Below are 15,138 nucleotides of genomic sequence, written 5' to 3'. Positions count from 1 at the left end.
TGGAATGGTCCATATGGTAAGCGCGCCTTGCGCCTCTGAACGTGTTCTATGGTGAGCGTGTCTGCGAAAAAGTAAGTATACTGTGTACGCTTGAGGACAGATCGTCATGGTCAACTTCGAGAGGCGATACCTCAGTTGCTTGGTCCCTAAAGCAGAAGAATTTATCCTGACTGTGTGAGCACGTTTGGCCATGCTTCGAGAACCCAACAGCATTGACAGGTGCTTCTGTGGAGTAAACACTCCTCCAACAACAAAGTACAGCATAAAAAGCAGATCCTCGATGGTACTGAGCTCTTACGGTCATGAACAGAGATCAGGTTGGCTACATGGATGCGTGGGGGCAGTCGATTGCCCTAAACCATCTTCGGCATCGCGTCTCTCCAGAGCTTGCCAGTCATGTGGGGATGACTGCAGGGGAATGGCGTCACGCCGTACATCTTGATGCTTGTTTTCCCACCTTTTCTTGCAGCTCATCTTCACCTTCGAAACGTAGACCATACAGAGAAGCAAATATGATCAGGATGCGACTCAAGGCTAGCTATAGGGTGATGACATCTTGCGTTTCTTGCGCAGGCGCGTCATTACGCCTGCAAAGTCGCGGCTGCCTCGATGATACTCTGACCAGGGCACTACTGGCCGTCAAAAAAAGCCGCAGTTTGTGGAGAGACGCAAGCGGCTCGAGGCTTCGTGCATGCCGTCCCTGTTGTGCAACCATTTTACTTGTGCTGCACAAGTGTCTTGCCGTTGTTTGACCTTTCTTCAAAGTGCTGACACTTCCCGACGAGGTCCAGTATATGTCAACATCTCATAAATGAGCCGTTCCGTTGGCACAGGGGATGGTTCGCTTGTGTGATGAAGGGTCTTGTGCTTCGCGCGTTACATGCCGAAAGTGGCTGAGTACTCCGCTCCGTTGCATTCCGGCCATTGATGAAATTAGCCGCATCAACCACATTTCTCATTTAGTCATGACCGCTACTCGAAACACGCGTGTGACAACGACGAGGAAGACACGATTCAAGGTGAAGGACTCCTCCCCCGACCTCTTACTCGATCACTACTCCGTAAGACATGCCATGCGCCATACACAATGCTGCTAGCTAGCCGGAGAAGCTTGCCCCATATTGCACGCTTGTGAAGAATCTCCAACAGAAAAACGCCACCACGAGCACCAGTTCGAAATTGACGCATGCAACTGCACGATAAGTGGTCGCAGCGACACCGATCTCAACTCGCCCACGTCGAAGACTAGAACCTCAAGCATTTCTCGTTCGTATCGCTGTCTTTTCTGCTCTCCGAAGCCTCTTTCTTTGCACTTTCTTTCAACAAGGTTCTCGCCTAAAGTTCCAATCCCGTATTCCTTCCTTGTGGTTGCATCAAGGCTCGACCTTGACGAAGGCCACCATACCCTCCTGAGACACGAGATTCTGCCGTTCGTTTTTCTTCCGAGGCCGTCGCCCACATTCGTTGCGTCAAGTACAGAGATATACCAGCTGTCACCCCACGGGTCATCAGCTACTTCGATCACCCCAGTCTCGATTCGCGGGGTAGTGTCATGTCTATATCGTGATCCAGGAGGACCAGGTTGTGTCAAATCACGCTCGTACCACTCTTCTTTCGAGGGCGTTCATTGGGAAGGAACCTGAATCAGACCTCACCTGTGATGCACATCTAGCACCAATTAATCTCCATATCTTATTTCAATCCGTCTTCAGCTCTTCAACCACAAATGGTACTGCAACATCTTCGACATAATACAATACCCTGACACGATCTATTCAAACAACATTATGTGCAAAGCACACGTACTTCGATTCAGCTGTGGGCATGGCGTCTTGATGGGCTTCGATCCATGCCGGATGTCTCCTTGCCCGATCATCAAGACAACTGGCGAAAAACTGCCTCAACAACCGTACAGATGCTATAACTGCCAACACCGCAAAGAGAGCAAGACATCGAGGCCTCCAACGGCCAGAAGTTCGACATGCGCGCCACAGTCCGCCATTCTCGACAGTGAAGGCATGGATGAGCCAGCCGCCCTCTCGTTCAGACGAGCACAGTCTTTTCCCGTCTCGGCTCCTTCAGTCTTCCATCCTCTACCCAACGTCGCAAGACAACCCAAGGGCTGCGTCCAGATGGCGATGGGCGACAGACGACCGAGTTCAGCAAAGCCCTTCAAATTCACCTGCCAGTCATCAAGTCACGTCATGACGCCCCACTACCTCGGTCTACCTTCGCATCTCCCGCATCAGAATCATTCTTGCCCTCCCTGTCAGCTCCAGGAGATGCGAGTCAAAGGTGAACAAGATGTGATTAAGCAAGCTCGCGTACAGTATCCAAAGCTTACTGTCGAGATGCTTATCCGGGACGGCACCATCAAAGAGTTTCAGGATAAACCAACGTGGGAACGATACGTGGACGAGAAGACGACTGAGGAGCAAGAGTTGTGGCACCACGTAACGAGGAAGTGGACACAGGACTTGAAGAGATGTCGGGTACTTGTGGCCGAGGAAGATGGACTGGGACTTCTTCCATAGACAGTCTTCCATCTCGCGATCATATGGCGCATAGGTGGTTGGGAAAATATGTGAATTAGGGACAGACAGGACGATATGGGTATAGAGGACGGCGATGTTGTTCCGAAAAGTGCTTTTTTTGATACCCACGGCATTGCTTGACGGCGTTCGCGATGGGTTGGTTGACTGCTGCACATGATTCTCACGAGGGACGTTTTTCAGCTATATATATTGTCATTCTGAAAGAAGCTGACCTTCCTGGCATCTTGTTGTTTCTTTCACCATCTCAAAGACAACGATTTACTTACGAGTTTGTACTAACAGGAATTCCAAGCAATCGATGCAATAATAGAATAGTGTATCAACAGGTTGGGGTCCAGATGTTGATCATGCCGGAAATCAGCCAAGTCACCTGGCTGAAACAACGCTGATCGACCTTGGCGTCGCTTCCGAAAGATCCGTATGGCAGCGAAGGCATCAGTATTCCACCTCGATGCTGGCACATATGTTCCTTCTTCTACTAATGTTGCATATCCCAGATCCTTTACAAGCTTCTCAAATCCTTTTCCACGATGTCTCGATTAGCTCTCTTCCTCGCTCAGAGCCTCGAATCTGATCACATCAACCATCATACAACTCACGGCACGAATGTGGAGGCTCTTCTCAACTACGTTAGGATTCTCGAACACTTCTCGCTAGTCTAATTGCAAGCAGCGTCCATCTTCGCTATGCCGGCACAACAACCAGCTAATGTACAAGCTGATCCAGATCGCGGAATGGCCAACACTCCTACATCGAGAAACGCTGCTGCCTATTCAGCTGTTGGAGCAAACTACAAGCGCAACGCTCGGAGTCCATCAGGCATTAACGATAACTCAAAACACATGGATGCCGCTGCGCTTGCTCTCGATTTAGCATCTAGCAGCTCGTGGTCTGATGCACTCTCGCCGTCTGCTTCGACTCCGGGGAGCCTCAACGAGGACTCGACTGGCACTCAGGAATCGGAGCACTCTCACAACCACACTGCACTGGCAGACACCGAACTTGGCCCGCCTCCAGCATACTCTTCATCTCACGATCACGACTCGCCTACAGAATCGAACGACCCTGAGTCCGAAAACATGCGTTCACCCACGGCTCGACGAGAAATCATTGCACCAACTACGCTAGAACATGGCACCCATGAGACAGAGTATCGAGACAATCCGGATGATCCTCTTTTGGGCGAGCCTAGCGAAAAGCCACCCGGCGGTTGGTATCCTTGGACGAGGCCCGTCAGCGCTACGAGCTTTCGACATCATCGTTCCTGGCGGCTATATGCCGCCATTGGCCTTGCGGTGATATTCATTCTTGGGGGTGTGCTTGGGCTTGTTTTTGTATGGAGTCCCTTTGCCAATTAACGCCAAGCTAATGTCTAATAGTCTGTTCATCGAAACTATTCATCACAACGAGAATACCCTTTTATTCGAACAAGCTGGGTTCATGCTCAACATGAAACACACAAAAACATCAGAGGACACTTTGAATTATGGGACAAGCTCGAACTCTCTACCACAACCGGTAACATTGACATTGAGATCGACCCAATGGTAGGAAACGGCACCTCGGAACTAATACTGAGTAGCAGCACGGGTTCCATCAAGGTCGGCATAAGTAATTCATGGTGGTTGCGACCAGAGACTTACAGGAGTTTAAGACCGATTCATACAGAGATCAAGACTGTTGAAGGCAGTGTCCACGGTCGCATCCTACTTGGCAACGGCGGTTATGCCTCTGTGGACAGCGTGACTGGTGCACAAGACCTGAGGGTTTACGTACATTCGGCAGGTGTGAACGGTACGGCCTCTGAGTTGATCACTCGTTCGCATGTGGGCGATCAAGTGGTTGCGGTGACCCATTATGGTAGTTGGGGATCCCATATCAATATGCTGAAGGCTGAGCATCACAGCTTGGGCACGGCGAACCTGGATCTGCAGTATTCGAAGAGCTGGAGGGGTGAAGCCCATGCTATATCATCTGCAATTGGGCACCTCGATGTTCAGCAAAGTGCAGGTGTGATTTACGATAAGAACGAAGAACACGAGGTACTGGTCCATAAAGGCGAGGACATGGATCGACACACCGTCGATGTAATTGTTGACGGAACAGGCACTGCTTCTTTTAAGCCATGGTACCAATGGTAGGCACCTGTCTGTCAGAATGCTACACCAATTACTATGAATCATATTTGTATATTACTGCCGCAGGGCAACAGTCCGCTACTTTTCTGGCGCCTGGGTCGGGTGGTCGGCTCATGGGTGTGTTTGATGAGGCACATGTTCACCAAGCGTTGCCAGTCTCGCAAGAGCGTTATTTGCCGTTCCTCGACAGTCGCTGGCGGCAGTCGATCTACCCTTTAAATGTAATTGTCCAGACTGATCGTCATTGCCATTTCCATAAAGTATCGTAAGCCCCGGCTTCGGATGGCCAGGTCGATAGTATTATGGGTCCATCAGCGGAGTTTCCTGTTGCAAAAGCATCGCTTTGCTAGCATGACCACGTACACAGCTTCGACGTCCATGAAGTTCAGACACCGCGAAGCCCACAATTGAAGTCAAGTGAACCGAGCTTCCTCGGATATTAATTCCGTGGTAACGCCAAAGAGTATCTGCACTTCTTAGGTATTTCTCTAAAGACCGTCTCTCTTGGATCAATCTCTTTCATGGAGATCACTTGTAGTCAATACATATGCGGACACTATTTGTGACTACTGACCGCAAACGAGAACGTTTAGTCCGTGATCTGAAGAGTCAATCCATGGATCCTGCGCTGACTAGCAGTGTTCCTCGCGATCACGGAATTGACTAGCAGTATTGAAGTCCCGTAACACATATTCACCGTTACTGCACAGTCTCATCCCACAGTATCCTCTGTAACACACGCAAGCACAACATCATGCCAGCCGACGACTACACCTCCACCCCCTCAACCGGCAAACTCAAGCTCAAAGGCATCACAGACGGCCGCATAGACAAAAAGAAGAAAAAGAAGAAACCCAAGCCAGAATCAGCCGAAGCAGAAGCAGGCGTAGAATCTACAGCGCAACCCTCAGCGCAATCCTCAACCAACGCCACAGACTTCACCGACAACTCAGTAATGCTCCGCACCCTCCAATCCGAAGACGCCCAAATCACAAAAGACAACAACCGCGAAGTTAGCCTAGTAGGAAGCAGCAGCGCAATCTCCCCCTCTACAGCGGGTGAAGCCGCGAAGACAGACGATGTACGCGATCAGATGCGCACGGACGCAGAGCGGCGCTTCGAGGAGCAGAGGCGGAAGAGGCTGGAGGAACGGCTGAAGAGGGAGGGCGTTAAGACGCATAAACAGAGGGTGGAGGAGTTGAATAAGTATTTGAGTGGGTTAAGTGAGCATCATGATATGCCGAAGATTGGACCTGGGTGAGGGTGGGTGTGGAAGGGAAATGGAACTCATGAAGGGGAACATGATAGTATACAGCTGCTAAATATACTGTGAAGCTGAGCGGCATCCGCTTAGACTATGTGCTAGATCATGGAGTGCAGGTCGAGACGTGCAATATCATACACCCAGCATGATTCCTGGCTTGGGCCGTCTATCTAAATGTTGGGAACTTGCCAAAGGGGTAGACATGCCACTCGCCTGGTCGATTGACTCGGTGAAGACGAGAGCGAGGATGAAGCTGTTAGCACGGTGGATGAGAGCTGGAATGATCATGGCGTAACGCGCGGTTTGAGACTGAGGAGCGAAGCCACTGCACACGCCCCATAAACGTAGCGAACCTGAATGGAATTGTGAGAACTGCTGGACAGATAGGACATCCAGCCGGCAGTTTGCAAGTCGACAGAAACAGGATTGTATGTGTGATTCATTGGACAGCTGGAACTCTTCGGATTCACCACTTTTATACAAGTATCAATGCGCCAGTCTTGCTTCTCGCCAATCTTGCTTCTACCTCCCTCCTGTCCCTCAATTGCCAAACAACAACATCTCCCGAGTCGTGTCCATCTAAGAAGTAACGGTGTCCATCTCCTGCGCTTCATCAGTTTGACGGCCTGGCTTCGAGTTGAGGTACTCGTTTCTGTAGGGCATAGTTGTCAGTTCACGTTCACCATTTGCTTGTCTCATCAAATCCATGTTCTCCCTCCGTCGCTTCCACCCCTTCCTCTGCTCCTTGTAAGTGGCAGAACGAAGTGAGCAACCGTCCTAGCTCTTTTCCATCCGTAGACTTCTCCATTCCAGATCCCGACAGAAAAGACTCGACTTACCGCTCAATAGCCCACTGCATCATCGTGTACGCAATCAACAGCGGCGGCAACCAATACAGAATCTGATGTCTCGTTCGTCTCGCAACATTGAATATCGCTGCGTTCAACGTGCCGGCCAACGGTCGCTGTCTGTTCGGGGAGAGGGCGTAGGATGTCAGACCCTTTTGCTTCATGGATCCGAGATCACCCCAGCCGCCGAGGAAGCTGTAACCATGAGTTAGTGTGTCCGTTTCCTTGCTGTGTCAAGGCACTTTGACTATGAAAGAGTCGATTGTGGTTGAGGCGAGGTAGCACGTAACGTACATTCCATTCTTCGGGTCCCAGTGATCGTGGCCTCGTAGGGCACGGGTGGCCTGCATGTAGAGTCTGGGCGTTGCGCGCATCTTGAAGAGCTCGTTGAGATATCGGAAGGAACGTGAGAGGAGAGCTGTCGCAGGTAGTCGGCCAGGTTAATCGTTGGTATCGTCGAGAACAATTTGGGTAGTCCAAGCTGCGAGCTGGAGTTCACGGAAAGAGCAACTTTGCCGACCAATCAGATCAGAGCTATTTTGACCGTCCCTGCGAGAGCGTACTGACTACTGCTACGAATGTCTTGCATATACATCGGAAAGCAAAGTAGTGCATCTATATCATGGGGATAAGGACTATCGATGATATGATGAGGAAGCACGCGCACTTATCAAGAGGCACTTGGAGCAATCCCCGGACAGCATTAGTATTTTTGCCAGCCATAGAGGGCTTTGAGCTCTTCCGTCAAGTTCTGAATATGGCCACGATAGGTTGATTCTGCCGCATATTGGTAACCAGCTCTCACTCTCTCGTGGACGTCCTGCCCACAGATTTCCTCGCGAGCCAGAACGTAGAATACAATACTAGGTCGGCATCACTTTCTCGGGTCTGAACCGGATGATGAGATCTCGAGTCGTGTCTACATGACCTACGAGAAACCCAGGTTAGCCACCAAAGAGGGTGATGAAATGTGAGTATGAAACCTACCGAACAATTCTCATCCACAACAATCGTCCCACCTTCTCCACCAAAGCCCTGCCCACCAACACCTTCAACACCCTGGAGCTGTCCGTTCTGGAGAGCCATAGCCAATCGAGCGAGCATACCTTGCTGAAAACCGAGACGTCAGCACATTTTTCTCTATGTGAGTGGAGGTGCAGATGCGCGAGTCACGCTTGCTCAGGTGACCATGGCATTGGACATCAACCAAGCTCGAAGGAGGATATTGTCCAGATCACTCACCGTCATGAAAGCGTCTCCAACCCCTCGTTGCCTCTCAGCATTATTCTGAGATGTGATCTCGTAGATCTTCTCCATGGGTACTCTTCGTGACTTCAACCCGTTTCGAGCCACATATTCCGGGTCGTCATTCTTCGGGTCTTCCACTTGCCCAGGCTCTTCGACATCGTTATCATCTTCTGCTATGCGACGTCTTCGTGCTCGACCCACCATGCCGAGAGAGCTATGTCGTTCACCGCCTGGAGGACGAGCAATGTTTTCGCCATGCCTTGCATCATATCGCTCACGGTTGTCACCACCAGGTCCGAAAATTTTGATCGTGCTGTCAATGCCGCTGCAGGCAATCATTGGCTCGTATGGATGTCCTTGGATGACATTCACGACCTCCTGATCACCCTCGAGGACACTCACAATCTCGGTAGTCTTGCGATCCCAGATGAAGAAGCGACCATCATCAGAGCCTGAGATCACATACTCGTCATCAAGGCCATAATAGTTGACATCTTTGACAGTACGAGTATTGCAATGACCCTTGTATGCCTTCGTGTGAGAGGTGTAGTCAACATCGTTATTGACCAGAGCTCTTCTTGTTGACATCAGTCTCCGTCGCGGCCTCATGATCAGGTTGGTGGCTTCGTCGTCTGAATCGGACTCGGTATCCTCATCTTCAGACTCATCAGGTACGTTGTCGGAGTCTTCATCCTCTTCTTGAACGATGCTCTGACTCAAAGGTTCATCCTCTTCCGCTTCCTCAATGGTCACGCGAGGTACGTCGGTGCTCTCCGATTGTGTCACAGTTGGCTCAGTACTTATCGACTCCTCAGTGTCCACAAACATCTCCTCTTCCTCAGCTTCGTCGAGCAGTCTGTCTATCGTCTCGTCGTCAGGCGTGATATGCACTTTCAATCCACCGAAAGCACGATTGACAAAGTTGAAAGTTACACCATCTGCGGCATCCATGAGCAAAGCTCGCGAGACCTTCTCGCCCCAGAATCGTGCTGCAGCTCCCTTATCCATGACGCGCTTCTGCACACCACCGCTAGACTCTTGAACGTCGGAGGTGCCCTGATACATTTGCAGTTTCTCTATGCGATCCATGGCACGGGTAAATGTCTGAACAGCGGACTTTTGATCATAGAACAGCTGCCGAAGCTCGTCACGCTCGAATTGATTCGTCCCGAGGTCAATGACCGGCGTGTCATCTCTCGCAAGTGGTAGAAGATAGTTTTGCAAATGCTCTGACAAATTCTCTAAGCTGGTCGATTCATCGAAGGGATATCGACCACTTCTGCCTTTCAGCTCTGGCGGCTTTTTAAAGCCCGCCAGAACAGCTTCTCGACCACCGTTCAGCCATAACGTGATAGCTTTGATAAAGTCGTAACAGAACTGAGACTCTTTGGTAATCCTGTCAGCTTCTAGTGGAGCAGGCTTTATTGTCTCAAACTGATGCAATCTTGGATCCTCACTTGGCCCTAAGGTTTGGATTCTGCCACCCATAGCTCTGGATAGACAACCGACAGCTTGCACGAAACGCCAGCTCGATTGTCTATTGCGCCGCAGCGTGTTCTGTAGCAAAATCTCGTCTTCGTCGGTCGTGTTTGGATAGGTCCATTCTCGCATGACCTGTTCAATCTCCGGTAACAGTGCGCTAGCCTGGCCAAGTGCGGCCGTGTAGGAATCCATGTTCCGAGATAGCTCTGAGACCGATTCGGATGAACCTTCTACAGGGCTTTGCAATACACCAGAGAAGTCGAACAACGTCTTTCTCAGGTTGACCAGAGCTCGAGCAATTCTTTCACTTTGCTTCTGAGCTTCAGACAACAGAGTCTCGTGTGCAGTAAGAAGAGTGCTCTCCTCGACACTGCCATTCTCATCTAACCCCACCTCCTCAGTATCGCCATTTTCAAAGCGTATCCGTAGTGCTGATTGACCGTTTTCTGCCTGAGTATCTGAAACTCTTCGAAGCCTTCGTCCATGTTGAGCACCATCACCAAGGCTTGTAGAGGATTGTGTACCCTTCGTACGCTTCCTCTTTCGTTCAGCTCTGTTGGTAAGTCGTGCTGTGCGGTGTAACGAATCTTGCTCCCTTTCCTGGTCTCTTGCATCAGGACCTTTCACGATGTCAAAACTATATACATAGTCACCGGACCACGAGGAGATTAACTCGTTTGGTCGAGCATCGCTAATCTTGCAAGCTGTAATATGGTTCCGACCGTGGTCACTGGGCCTCATCTTTCGCTTGTTATTTGGAGTGAATCGTCTGACGCACTTTGTAGCTTCTCGCATAGAATCGTCATCAGGTGATCCTGCTTCCGGCTTCAGGCTGACTGGTCTGCCCTGCTCGTCGTCGACATTTCTTCCTAGCATTCTTCGATCGTGCAAGAAACAGTGCGCATGTGCTCCACCTAAGGCTATGTAATGTGGCTGGCTCTTCGAGCAGGAAATAGTGTTCAGATCCAGTCCATATCTCTTGTACGATATCAGTGCTGGAGGTACATCGGAGCCTTCGTTGTGAGCAGATCTCCGCATCCCAAAGCTACGCGCGCCTCGAGGGGAAGGATATGCAGACGATGGCTGCCTCAAGTCCCACTGTCTCACCTCGCCATCCTCAGAGCAGGTCAGGAATAGATGGGGGCTTGACTCAGTAACGATTCGCTTGGCTCTATCAGCGTGGCTGCGGTAGACTCGAGCATTGGTATTGGCCTCAGTCAACCATCTGCAATTCCCAAAGAAGTCGTTGAACCTTCTGCTTCTCGTGCTTTCTGATGCTCCAGTGGCGGCCTGCGCACCAGCACCATATTCCAGGTCAAATATTCGTACTTCAGAATCCCCGGCACAAGTAACCACGGTCCCATCGTTCGAATGAGGCATGAACTTCACGGAGAAGATATTGGCTTGGTGACCAGTGTTCACACTGGTATTCAGTGTGAAAGGTTTTGCTTGGTCATCAGCGTTGTAAGCCCAGATGTTGAGGTAGGTATCGTCGGAACCGGAGGCTAGGAGTCGACCGCTCGTTGACCAGCTGTAGACCATTAGCATCATCCGGGATAGCACACGAGGATAGGCCGTACCTCAAAGCATTGACACATCCGGTATGAGCTCCTAGCTCGTTGACGATGTCCAGATCCTTTGCCCAAGCATGGTCTCCGTACAAAGGTCGAACTGATTGATGGAAACGTTTTTGGGCTATTGACCGCTTTAACAGCTTCACGTCAAAATTGCCCATGGTCACGACCTATGCGAGATGTAAATGCTAGAATGCACGCAAAGCAGTGAGATACGATGGATGGTCATTGACCACTCGCAGAATGTGGCATCGGTGGATTCTCGAATCGTTGTCAACTCACTGGTGGCAGCATGTGGCGATGCTGGCACTTGTTGTCTATGATCACGAACGATGGAGCATGAGCGAGGTGATTCAGCTCCTCAAGCCTTGCGAGAGCTTCATTCGAGGTTCAGACACCTGGGCAGCCTGAGTGTCCAATAGTATTCGTGATACTTGCTCGCAATTGAATCGCTCGATGGCAAACTGCCTGTTCAGTGAGGTGCGGAGCAAAGCCCTCAAACGTCACCGAGACGCTTATCGATAAAGGGGCACGGGCGCTCTTGGGTCCCCAGCCCGCAGACTAGGCAAGGTCGCCGTTCAACCTGCCTTGATATTTTGTGTACTTATGATGCGGCAATTCTGTAGCACATGCGCCTGCTTGAACGTCAACATAATCTGTTATCATTTCTGCAACGTCTTACACAAGACGTCTAGCCGGCTGCTTTGGTGGTCCACATCCAGTCCAAGCTTCGGTGTAACGAGCGCAGTTTGAAAATCACGCTCTGGGCCTTCATTTGGAGTGTCCAGGCCTCCAGCTACCAGGTGAGCAGGTGAGCAGGTGAAACAGTATCCACGGCTACATCGACCATGGCAGAATATGGCTTGATTGCTGTAAGAGATGCACTGGGTACCTCCCACCACGCTTTTGAGCGGCATGTGACTTAGTCGTGACAGGACTCGCAGCAGTAGCAACTAGACTGCAAGCTCTGTCAATATCGTAGATCCCGCTGTCCGATATTCAGGGATCAACAGATACCACCGACTCAACCAAGGTGTCCGTAACGACAAGGGATTCACATTAGATATGGTCGCGGGTCTACCGCAACTCCGCAAGAGAATAGCTGGCTGAACGCGATCCCACCATCATATATCTATATGGAGGTCCCTTCGTTTTGGTCCAGATATACCACGACCACCAGCGCCGAGTGCATCACGGGTTGGACGTCTTTTGGTGGTGCTTTGGCAGTTCCCTCCAATGGGGTGAAAATCCGCAAGAATCTCGTTTTCACTCCCGGCAATGACTGCAGCCGATGCAAGGTTTGTTGGTCTTAGTGGAAGGATAGTGAAAGGCGTGACGAGCGATGGTCGTTACCTCCACTCCAGGCATCCACGCCCATCTAGGTTGTGAGACACTCACGTGCATTGATGTTCGATGTGAACTGGCCGGGGGCGGCGAAGCTTCGATCTAGTTCTTTGAGGAGGACGAGCTCCCAAATGCATCGGCTATCACTACGTATCGAGGAAAGGAGCACCAGTATACTAAGTCACGTGAACAGGTTCTGAACGGTCTTTGGCTTGCTAATCTGCTCCACGATCAGCGTGTCAGGCCAGGTCTCAGCATGACTTTGCCCGGCATCGAACACAAACCGAGAGCCCCATTTTCACAACATTGCTCTGGCACCCAGCACAGATATCACTGTGGCGTCAACGCCATCGCTCTTTCTCACTGCTGAAGTAGTTTCGTTCCACCGGTCAGTAATCTTCTTTGAACTCATACACGACTTGCCATGTATTTCTTGCGAGATCATCCGTCAGGTCGGTGGCAGTGTTATTCCCTGCGCGGCTCGCGCGGCTGAAACGACGAGTTTTGGCCTCAGGCATCAGTCACCTTCATCGCTTTGGTTGCATTGGTTAGACCGCCGTCTGGCAGTGTATAACTATTCGATATATATATCGAATATATATCGGATATATATTATATCGGATAGGTCTTTTTTCTAAAAAGGCATATCGGATATATATCGGGGATATCGATATATATCGACTTAGCATTATTTACTGCGATTAAGTTATAGTTGATGCCTATAGGCCTAAGAAAGTAATACCTAGCAGCCTTAATTCTATATTTACAAGCACCTTATCGATAGCTTTGTATCACTATATACTATAAATAGTAGTCTTAGCGCCTAGCTAATATATATCGGTATATCCGATATATATCGGGGTCGATATAATATAATATATCCTAATCTGACATATCGGCCCCGATATATATAATCGGGCAAAAATATATCGGATATCTACGATAGATATACACTGCCGTCTGGTGAACCTATCAGGAAAGTTATGCGCATTCGTCATTTTCAGTCGCGCATGGGATACATGATGCCAAAGGCTACGTACATCAACTCCAGAGACTGATAAGCACACGGGCCTTGAAGCTACGAAATGCAAACCTACGACGAGGCTATCATTGGTACCGCCTGTGTGCCTCCTGGGGGCGAAGAACTCCTATCACAGAAAGCAGGACACTCCGTCTTGGGTGAATTTGCCCGATTCGGAATTTCGTCGACTTGTCAAGTGTGCAGGTCAAATTGTGGGGAGGTCACCTGGTTAGATAGTGCCATCGGGGAGTGTTGTGCTCTGTACAGCACACGAATATATGGTACGATAGACCAACGGGAATGTACCACATCGTCTCCGTCGATAGGCCTCGATCTACAGCTGCATTAAGCAGAGCTCTTCCGAACTTGTGGCACACTCGCAGCTTTAGTGGTCCGATCATGACCAAAATGTACTCTACCAAATCTTGCGGACGCCAAGGTCTGACTATGCCGCGCGTTAACCGTGTGAAAAGTCAAGCACATCATTGTCGGTCGCCGGAACCATATCAACTGGGCGAGATCTTCCGTTGCGACTCTTTCCATGTATAGTGTAATATTGCTCTCGATGAGTGCAGACATAAACGGCGTCTGTGGCTTTCACGTCAGGGGACTCCGAGTCACGCGCTAGTTAATTTTAGTGTAACGCCACAAAACGTGGACATGCCTGTCAATGCCCCTGTCTGCCAAAAACGTGGCCTGATGTTCGTCCTGTCTCGTCGACGACACAATAATTGCTACCTGATTTTGACATTATTCCAGCAGCTCAGCCTCGGTCCCATATACGCGATTCTCGTCTGCTGAAAATGTCACTCTACTCCGTCGCCGAGGGGTCCAGACCTACTTTCCGATGGTGTCTTCTGTCCCTACTCGATATCGCTCGATCATTGCAGTGAGCCCTCACACAACAGTTCGTATCTGGATCATACTGGAACGCAAGACGCCACTGAAGTCATTATGTGCTGAAACCGGCTTCAAAGCGGTTGCTCCATCCTCACTTGGTCAAGGCTATATAGCTTTCGGCTGCGTCTGCCGTCACTTTCCTTTCGAATTCGGATAGCGCTACTCCCAATTTGCCACACAGCGCTCTGAAAGCACGCCCCGCTCGATCAGTTCACGAATCATCGTGTAAGACAGCCAACGAAATGGATCGCTACCGCTTTCACTAACCTCCCCATGAGTGGCCATGCCCTATGAGTACGTCAGCTTCCAAATGGCAACCACATGGCAACCACATGGCCGAGCAGGGATATGGAGAAGCCTTGCTTAAACAGGCCGACCGTATTGACAAGACGTCCAACTTCACCTTGTCGTCCGTTGAGCTGCAAGCCACGTTTGCTCAGTACCCAATTTGCTGCACAGTAGTGCACTTTGTTTGGCCAATATCATCTGCTAAAGGGAGTCGCAAAGGGAGGTCACCCAGAATGATCATGCAGGTCTTGCTCCGAGACCCTGATCTGTGGGTGGGAGACCGCAACCATTCCACCGCGATCTCCTGATCCGAAAAGCACTTCCTGTGCCTGCCACACTCCGAAAGATGTGCACTGTGGCCGGGATTGATGATGGATATCCTAACTTCCTGGGACACCGACATTCTCTAAGCGAACCTCTGTTGCTCTTCACTGAGATTCGATAGACCAGATTCTGGTGTGCGCCTCGATTGAGGC

At 50.3% G+C, this 15,138-nt stretch overlaps 5 protein-coding genes across 5 annotated transcripts; 3 read left to right on the top strand and 2 right to left on the bottom strand.

Annotated features, from left to right (window-relative positions):
- Positions 1-1,856: 1,856 nt before the first annotated feature.
- On the top strand, positions 1,857-2,534 carry PMZ80_003555 (uncharacterized protein; the record flags this gene model as incomplete). Its single annotated transcript, XM_064871984.1, has 1 exon — positions 1,857-2,534. The coding sequence occupies one exon, from the start codon at positions 1,857-1,859 to the stop codon at positions 2,532-2,534; it is 678 nt and encodes a 225-aa protein (XP_064732364.1).
- Positions 2,535-3,241: 707 nt separating this feature from the next.
- PMZ80_003554 (uncharacterized protein) lies at positions 3,242-4,696 on the top strand (the record flags this gene model as incomplete). The annotated part of the gene is made up of 2 exons (XM_064871983.1): positions 3,242-3,889; positions 3,935-4,696. 2 exons carry the CDS (start codon positions 3,242-3,244, stop codon positions 4,694-4,696), a joined length of 1,410 nt encoding a protein of 469 aa, XP_064732363.1.
- Positions 4,697-5,044: 348 nt separating this feature from the next.
- Positions 5,045-5,954, top strand: PMZ80_003553 (uncharacterized protein; the record flags this gene model as incomplete). Its single annotated transcript, XM_064871982.1, has 2 exons — positions 5,045-5,052; positions 5,417-5,954. The coding sequence occupies 2 exons, from the start codon at positions 5,045-5,047 to the stop codon at positions 5,952-5,954; spliced, it is 546 nt and encodes a 181-aa protein (XP_064732362.1).
- Positions 5,955-6,792: 838 nt separating this feature from the next.
- On the bottom strand, positions 6,793-7,179 carry QCR8 (ubiquinol--cytochrome-c reductase subunit 8; the record flags this gene model as incomplete). Its single annotated transcript, XM_064871981.1, has 2 exons — positions 6,793-7,000; positions 7,100-7,179. The coding sequence occupies 2 exons, from the start codon at positions 7,177-7,179 to the stop codon at positions 6,793-6,795; spliced, it is 288 nt and encodes a 95-aa protein (XP_064732361.1).
- An 805-nt stretch (positions 7,180-7,984) lies between these two features.
- On the bottom strand, positions 7,985-11,270 carry PMZ80_003551 (uncharacterized protein; the record flags this gene model as incomplete). The annotated part of the gene is made up of 2 exons (XM_064871980.1): positions 7,985-11,066; positions 11,116-11,270. The coding sequence occupies 2 exons, from the start codon at positions 11,268-11,270 to the stop codon at positions 7,985-7,987; spliced, it is 3,237 nt and encodes a 1,078-aa protein (XP_064732360.1).
- Between the last annotated feature and the right edge of the window lie 3,868 nt (positions 11,271-15,138).

This window comes from Knufia obscura (genome assembly GCF_036327395.1).
Source record: "Knufia obscura strain CCFEE 5817 isolate CBS 148926 chromosome Unknown scaffold_3, whole genome shotgun sequence".
Classification (NCBI taxonomy): Eukaryota; Fungi; Ascomycota; class Eurotiomycetes; order Chaetothyriales; family Trichomeriaceae; genus Knufia; species Knufia obscura.
The sequence above is the reverse complement of the archived record's forward strand: the minus strand, read 5'-3'. Positions and strand labels throughout refer to the sequence as shown.